This window comes from Carya illinoinensis, chromosome 3, assembly GCF_018687715.1.
Source record: "Carya illinoinensis cultivar Pawnee chromosome 3, C.illinoinensisPawnee_v1, whole genome shotgun sequence".
In the NCBI taxonomy this organism is placed as follows: Eukaryota; Viridiplantae; Streptophyta; class Magnoliopsida; order Fagales; family Juglandaceae; genus Carya; species Carya illinoinensis.
The window spans coordinates 38,876,350-38,885,158 of record NC_056754.1 but is presented as its reverse complement, the minus strand read 5'-3'; the positions used below and the strand labels follow the sequence as shown (position 1 = coordinate 38,885,158).

General features: G+C 35.6%; 1 protein-coding gene across 1 annotated transcript in view; it reads left to right on the top strand.

The window, feature by feature from the left end:
- The first annotated feature begins 351 nt into the window (after positions 1-351).
- The window catches only part of LOC122304194 (DExH-box ATP-dependent RNA helicase DExH6-like), a 32,815-nt gene continuing 24,357 nt past the window's right edge, over positions 352-8,809 (top strand). The window contains exons 1-5 of the mRNA XM_043116302.1: positions 352-676; positions 4,837-4,927; positions 5,113-5,425; positions 5,553-5,627; positions 6,640-6,684. Coding sequence (XP_042972236.1) covers positions 544-676; positions 4,837-4,927; positions 5,113-5,425; positions 5,553-5,627; positions 6,640-6,684 — 657 coding nt within the window. The 5' untranslated portion in view covers positions 352-543. The remainder of the gene's footprint in view (positions 677-4,836; positions 4,928-5,112; positions 5,426-5,552; positions 5,628-6,639; positions 6,685-8,809) is intronic.

Sequence of the window (8,809 nt, the reverse complement as noted above, 5' to 3'; positions counted from 1 at the left end):
TATCAATTTCAATCGGTTTAAAATTACGTTTATTTTTGAAGTTGTTTGATGACCGAGTTTTTTTATTTTTATTTTTGTACAAAGAATGTCAAAAATTGATGTTAAATACATGAATTTTATCATTTTTTTTATCAATATTAATCAATCAATTTATATTTTATATTTTTGATATATTATATTTGAATTGTATTGTATATAATTTTAATTATTTTTATAATATTAAAATAAATAATTTAAAATTATGAACTCTCCGATTAAATTTTTTAAACCGTCTCATTTGAATGAAAAAGTAAAAAAAAAAAAAAAAGAAAAAAAAAAAGAAAAACGAAAACTGGCGTTAGGTTTTCCAACATAAGAGCGAAGCATCAAATGGCAGCATATACTTGGGGCGAAAGGGGCTAAAATTTCGAAAGGAAGTGGAAGCCGTAAAGCAAAGCCTGAGCAGTATCCTTCTGCCTCCCATTTTATATTATTCTTGTCCGGGGAACCAGTATCTTCCCGTCTGTCGTGGGTACCAAAATAACTCAGAGAAAATCAGCCAAGATGGCGAAGAAGAGACAGAAGAAAGGAGATCAAAATGATAAAACGGCTGAAACGAAAAGGCTTATCATTGCCGAAGCCACAACTATTCGCATATCCCAACAACTGCAGAAGTTCCATGAATCGAAAGATGAAGGTGTCAATAATGCTTGAATATTATTGCTCAATTTTTTGATACCGTTTTAGTTTCCGAACGGAATAATATTATGTGGGTATTGGTTGATTATATATTTTTTGTTCTCAGTTACTTATCAAACGAATATTTTTTATTCTAAGTTAAGTGCATTTGATGCTGGGTTCTGGTTTTGGTGTTTCATTGTTCCCCCCGCCCGAGATCGTAAAGATAATTGAAATGATCATATTAGTACAGACAGTTTCGGAATTCACTTTTGCGGGGCTGTTTGTCTGTAACTGTAAGATTTTTTTATTAGTAAACAAATAGTTTTATTAATGATATAGCTAGGCATAACTTAAGTCCCCGGGACATATTCGTAAGAAAATTGAAAACACCGAATGGGTTTTGCGTCTAAGAACTTAGAATTATCATGTCGGTATTCATTCGCTATGGGTTTCATGTATTTGATATTTTTTTGGGGGTAGGAGGGTTGTGGATTTTCATTGGTCTTTCTGGTTTTTTCAGTAAAAAACTTTTGTTCGAACGAAGTGTATTTTTGCTGGAATTTTGTTCTGAAAATAAAAGAAAAAGAATTCAACTGTGTTTATGTTTCTGCTGTGTTCTAAATTCAACATTTTTGTTCGGTTATTGAACTTTAATTGGAGCTTAAAATATATAAAATGGGTGGTTTTGGTTGTATTTATTCTGTCAAATTGTTTTTCTGAAGGTTCCTTTTCTATTCGTTAAATGATCGTATGGGAGGCTCAAAAACCCTTTTTTAAATTGTCTGGTGGGTGTAATCTTTTAGAGTGCCCCTTTCAAAGTTATTTCTGATGAAGAGGGATCTCAAATACTGTGCAAACACAGCATGTCCTTTTATCTGGTTAAATCCTGAACCCTTATAACGCGTTCTCATCACACAAACCAGGTAAACCAACGCTTTTCACAAATGGGACGTGATCCTAAAAATTGCTTGCACCCAAGGGTTTGAACCTTTGATCTAGAGGGAGCAAACCACCAAGACTAAGGCTCTAGGTTCTTACCAATTGAGCCAATTCCTAGGGATTTGCCCCTTTGAAAGTTTTTTGCATGATAGGCTTCTTGTGATTTAAATTCTTTTGGATTTTCAAAGTTTATTTTTTCGTAACACCCCTTTCTTGTAAGTGGAATGCTACTAAAAATGTATAACATGCGCTGGGTAAGTGACTCAACATAATAAATTACCTCATTTTAGCACATAACCTCTGGAATCTTAAATTTAGAGTTAATTCTGTGTAAAGACCTTATCAACTAAGGACTTGTTTGGACACATAGATATTCTCAAAATTTCTCATAATTTCCATCCCAAGTGTCACTCAAACATAAAACACTTTTTAATTTCAAATTTTTAAATTTTTTTTATCTAATTATTACCTAATCGTTATCCAAACACAAGACTCAATACAACTTTCCCAAACTTCCAAACAAAACATAAAATTTTAGCAAGGCTTGCCCAAACTCATGATTCCCAATATTACATGCAATGGTTGGACAACCAGGATCCTTGTACTTAGGAGGAATTCGCTGCTCAATTAGAGCACTAACTTGCTCTGTCAGAAATGCTGTCTTCTTAACATGGTGCTTCCTCTTAACTGTACACAAATATTTAAGAACTTTTGCATAAGTGGGAACTTGTTTAATAACATGCAAAAGAGGAAGGTTAATCTTTACCTGCCTGAGGTTCTCCAAGATTTCATTACTAGAATCTAAAGTTCGCATACCAGATTTTAAAGCTTGAGGAAATGGTACCTTAACTGGATTCTTGATTACCTCGGCATCCTTGGGGAACTCGGTGCTATCATTGCTTTGTTCCTCTTCAACATCCTCTTGCTTATCCGTTGTTGGGATGTGTAAGGACTTACCACTTCTTGTCATAATGGCATTCACTTTTTTTAAATTTTTTTGTGCCATATGCTGACCTTGGGGTGCGGATTGAGCTTGAGAAGGAAACTTGCCACGCTCATTCACACTCAAGGAGCTCATTATCTTGGATATATGACTCTTTATCTCTTTATTTTCTTCAACAACCTGCATAATCAAAGATTCAAACTTTTGATTAGTTTTACTCTGTGCCTCAATAAAAGCATGCAAAGTGTCTTCTAAAGGACTCCTAGAAGATGAAGGTGCATGATATGGTGCAGGATATGATCTAGGGGGTTGTGCAAGCGGCTGGTTTTCAGACTTCCAGCTAAAATTGGGGTGATTACGCCACCCATGATTGTAGGTATCAGAGAAATGTGCAACAGGCTTCATGTACATACCTAAGGCATTACATTGTTCCTCATACATCCCTCTCATCTCAGCAAATGTGGGACACTCTTGGGCAAGGTGATCTACCCCACCACACACAAAACATCGTCCAAAAGACTCTGCATGATTAGCCACGTGTGTTGGCTTTAAGTCCTTAGTCTTCAACGCCTCTATCATTTCTCAAAACTCAATAAAACATCTTAAGTCAAACCATTTCCCTACTAATCACCGAATTATTAGATGTTCCAAGTGTCCATTAGCCTAATGCCCGGTCCGCTTGCTCACCATTGACATCACCACTTTGGATGTTTGATAAATAAAATAAAAGAGTGAGGCCCATGGAGGTGGCACAGTGGGGGGCTAACTGCTGCTGCTGTAAAATTATGAGATGGAAGCAAAAGGCACTACAAGGGGTGACAGCCACTATACGAAATCCTTAGGGTTTCTAGGGCAACAGCCACCATTGGTCATTAAAGCTGGATGGGTGACATGGCAGGGATATTGGCTGATTTGAGGGGCTGGACAACTTGGCTTTTAGGGTTTCGTTTTGCGTTTAACAGAGCAGAAATTTCCTAATATGTGCGAAGACCTATGTCGGCTTCAGGGCAGGAGACTTCTTAGGCTTTTTGTTTGAATATTATCGATGTGACTGATTTTTAGGAAGATTCCCTTTGAGTCCTGTTTATAAGACTTTTTAATTTCACTAGAGAGATGTTGGCATCCCTTAATGTGATAGAACCCTGGCAGCGACAGCTTGCTCAAGCCTACTACTGCCATAAAGAAAAGGAGATCTTTCCTAATTCAAACCTAAGGGTCGATAGCTGCTATAATGGTGAGATTCTAGGATTTCGGTCAATACAAGCGGGCTATGACAGATTTGGAAATTTTATTAATCTGCCTTGAGCCGCTTTATGGCAGATTTCATTTAAGTCAAAAATCTGCCTGCCAGCCTTAAATCTTACATAAATGGTACCGGAACAATCCAAAAGCAGTGGAAATTAGGGAAATTAGGGAAATTTCGAAATAATGAGAATTAGAACTTTAATTTCTCAAATATAGATATTTGGGTATGACATTTCTCTTCTGTATGACCATTTTTACAATGGGAGATTTGGATGCTTTGTTGCTACAGTAGGCTGTAGATATCGGTTTTGGTTTTCATTTTCCAGTACTAACTAGGTTTTGATAAACTGAAATGCAAGTGGCTGGCTTGAATACCCGTTACTTGTAGAAAAGAAAAGCTGTTGTATATTTCAATGATTAAGGTTTTTATTTTTATTTGATTTTAGTTTTCTTAGGTTTTGCTTGATTTGACAGATTGGAGTATTCAGTAGAGGTAAATTGTTTTGAGTTTTTTTATTTTTTTGAAGATTTGTTAACAGCTTATTAATTTTTGCTAAAGCTTTCAAGTTGTTAACGATTCGAGTTAGTTGATGTAATGAAGCTGTTACTTTGTTTATATTACTTCATTGGAATTTCTCAGGACTTACTGAAGTTGGGATGTGACCTGAGATTGGTCATTTATTCTATCTCAATGAATGAATATTATTGGAATATACTTAGAGAAAAAGAAAAGAAAGAACCGCTTCTTGGCATTATTATTTTGTAATGCTCCAATAGAAGGTCCAAACCATATGGCCTATACTCCGAAAGGACTCGTCAATGATACAATTGGAGCTCTATTGAAACTTTATAAAGAGCAAAAACTTTTCATTCCTAAGCAATGTGGGATCCCATACACTACCTATTCTTATCCTTATCATATAGGGTATCACATATTTAGAAATTCATTTCTACTTCTAGTTTCTGCTATTGATTCAATTGCAAGTAGTTCTTGGACATCTTTTCTAACTTGTTTATATCAACCTCTGGACTTTCACTGTTACATGCAGTTTACATGTTTGAAGAAAACCTGTCAAACTTTGAACGTGCAGTAGTGCATGCATTATGCAGGAAAATGGGTATGACATCCAAGAGTTCAGGGTAAGTGCTCTTATTTATGTCTACCCCTTATTTGATAACGCTGAATATAACAGTTAAATTCAATGGCCTTGCCTGCTTTCAGATTTATAATCTTGTTCTATAAGGAAAGCTTGCAGGTTTCTTTGTTTAGATTTAGTGAGTGAATTATTTTTGCTAATGGTGTATTATGAACCAACTTTGTATAGGCGTGGCAGCCAACGACGGGTTTCTGTCTACAAAACTAAAAAGAAAGTTGACACCACGAAGGGTGTGGAGAGTCTACCATATTTGACATTTTCGGAAGAGGCGAAATTGGTTTTGCAGGATTTGTTTATTCAATACCCACCTGATGATGGAAAAATTGACTATGGAATGGTTGGGAAGCAAGCTGAAAAGATTGATAAAACAAGACAAAGGAAAGATGATATTTTCTGCAAACCTTCAATGAGTACAGCAGAAATTGCGAAGAAAGTGGAGTTACTTGCTTCCAAAATGCAGAAGGAAGGATATTTGAAGCAGGTGGTTCTGACTTACTCAGTTAAAGCTTTATGAACATTGTTGTTTAGATTCATTGATGTTTTATAGCCATAATTTCTGTGAAAGTGTGTCCTCATAGGGAAAGGTTTTGCTGATTTCGTGCATGCAGGTCGCTGAAGAGAGGACTAAGCTCCCAATTGCATCCTTTAGGGATGTCATTTCATCAACAATTGAATCTCACCAGGTTATATAAAAGTTTACAGCAATGCCTGTTTTGCCTTTTTTTTTTTCAAAATTTGTCAAAATATTTTTCAACTTCTACCAAAACATCAATCTCAAAACAATCTTCTATTTCAACTTTTCATCTGATAATTTTCCAAGATTTCAGTGAAATGTACAAAACACAAAGACCAGAACCAAAAAAACTATCTCAAAAAATTATATTCAAATAACTTTTCAACCCATACCTTCATTTTCACAAAAACCAATAAACACTACATCTCAAAAAAACTTTAAAACATTTCCAAACATTTGAAAACTATCTCTAAACAAAACATAATCTACATTATTTTTGGGGAAATTTCCACTTGGCGACTTATCTACAAAGTGCATTGTGCATGCCTTTTAGTTCTGGTTTGTTATGACTCAAGGAAGGCTCCAGGCCACATCCAAGCCTCCAAAATGAATAATTGATGTTACAATTGGATCCCCTTGGAATTATATAGGTCTTGAACTTCTTATTGGCAAGCAATATGGGATCCCATTCACCACCTTTCTATACACAATCATACAATCAGGGGTATTATAATCTCCCTCCTTAAATATTATAATCTCCCTCCTTAAATCCCCAATGTCTTGTTCGGGTCAAGCCCATCATAGTGGCATGGTTTAAGTGCCACCTTATGGTTGAGGTTGACTCTGATACTATTTATAACAACTCAAAGAAGGCCCAAGTCACATATATGCCAATACCCAAGTCAATGTTATAATTAGAGTCCCTTGAAATCATTATAGAGGACTTAACGTTCTCCCTTCAAGCAATCTGGGATCTCATTTACTACCTTTCTACACACAATCACACAAACCTTGGTGTTACTAGGTCTTCCATGTATAAGTCAAATATGTCTTTTGACCATGTATTTGGTTCACATATTGATTACTAGAACTTTTTTCCTTAGACTATTGAGTTGTGGTTTGAATGATTAGACTTCAGATTCATTTATAAAATTTTCTATTTGTCTCTTGTTTTAAAGCAGGTAGTTCTCATATCTGGTGAGACTGGTTGTGGAAAGACCACACAGGTTACAAATTCTTTGCTTTATCTTTTTTGGTATATTTGTCATACTGTGTCTGAAATTTGGCATTTAAATTTGCATTTTTGATTATGTGGTTTTTCCAACTAGTTCACATATCCAGAATTCTATACTCATGCAATTATGGGTTATGTGTGAAGTATTTGATTGTTGTACTTGTGCATGAATTCTTGTCATTTTACTTTTTACAATCCAACAGACAGCGAAATATAAAGTGGATAAAACTTTTAATTTGTTGTTGGAATATTGAGGTTGTGTTGCCTGAAAAAGGTGGTAAATGCAACTTAATGCTATCATTAGAATTCATAATTAGTTTTTGTGGTGATTATCAAATTAGATTATCCATCTACCAATTGTGTACACAAAAACCGGCATGTTGAGAGGGGTTGAGCTGCTACTGCCTTGTCTTACCTGTTATGTTTCTATTTGTGTTACATGTAATTTCTTCAGGTTTTTTATGTGTGTTTAAGATGTTACCATTGAAAATACTGCAGGCTAAAACGGCCAACTTAAGTTTGGACTGGTGATCCACATACTCAAGATGTTGTTATATAGGATGCCATTTTAATTTTGAAATTTGAGTTTGTATGATCAATAGAGGCAATAGATTACTTGTCAACACCAGGTAATCCTTTCTTTTTTTTTTTTTTGGTTATGGTTTTGAAATGATTTTTTTTTTTTTTTTTTTTTTTTTTTTTTTTTAATTTTTAGTTTTTACACAACATGTGATATCCAATCATGGGTGTTGACAAATGGACTAATTTGATCAAAGTAGAAATCATGAGGAAAATGTTCAAAATTAGAGTAGATAGACTAATTTGTCCATACGACAAAGCACAAGGATTATTTTAGTATTTACCTGATAAAAAAATGGATTATTTTAGTATTTAACCTTAAATAAAAGCAAAAACAGAAGAAAAAAGAATTTGGAAACCTTCATGCCTACGATCCACTGGACTTTCATGGCGATGGTTAGTCATCTCTTGGATAAATGGATTGTGAAGGCTTTACATGTGTTAAATCTGTAATGGAAGCTTTTAGCAAGATGATTTCGGGTGTTGTAGAGGCCGGGTTCTTATTCGGATTCTTAGCAAGGGAGGCAAATGCTGGTTCACTTCACATCTCTCATCTATTATTTGCTGATGACACCCTAATCTTTTGTGGTGGCATTCATGATCAAATTTGATCTCTAAGGGCACTCCTTTTATGCTTTGAAGCTGCTTCGTGGTTGAAAGTGAACTTGGCTAAATCAGAAGTATTCTGGAATGCAAGATATCCTAACTATTGATGAAATACTTGGGTCTTCCTTTGGATGCCCCGTTCAAATAGAAATTGATTTGGGATGATGTACTAGAAAATGGAGTGGAAATTGGCTAGTTGGAAGACATATCTATCCAGAGGTGGTAGGGTCACTTTAATCAAAAGTACCCATTCCAACTTGCCAACCTACTTTCTATCACTCTTTCTGCTTCCCACCAAGGTGGTTCATTGCATGGAGAAACTTCAATGAGATTTCTTGTGTGGGATGAAAGATGAATTTAAGTCCCACTTGGTAAAATGGGCCACAGTATGCTCCCCTATCTAGAAAGGAGAGGATTGGGTATTTGGAATTTGCAATCTTTTAACAAAACTTTGCTTGACAAATGGCTATGGGGATGCACAACGAATGGGGAACATTATTGAGAGCGTTCATGGAATCGAAGTATGGTGAACCTTGGGGAGCATGGTGTTTGAATGAGGTAAGTGGGCCATATGGGGTGGGACTATATAAATACACAAGGATGGGACACATATTCAAGAAATATTTGATTTGTGGTGGGTGATGGGTCCAAAATCAAATTTTGACATGATGTATGGTATGGAAATAGGATACTCAAGGAAGCTTATCCAGAATTCTATGGAATAACAAGAATGAAAGAAGCCTCAATTGCGGACCTCTTAATCCTATCTCATGGTAATCCCTATGGAATGTTGAATTCTTCAGAGACGCACAAGATTGAGAAGTTGATGCTTTCTCGGAGTTTTAGGATCTATTGTACTCTACACCTACAATGAGGGGAGTTGAAGACAAGATGTTTTGGCACCCTTCTAAGAAAGGGAAGCTTACAGTCCA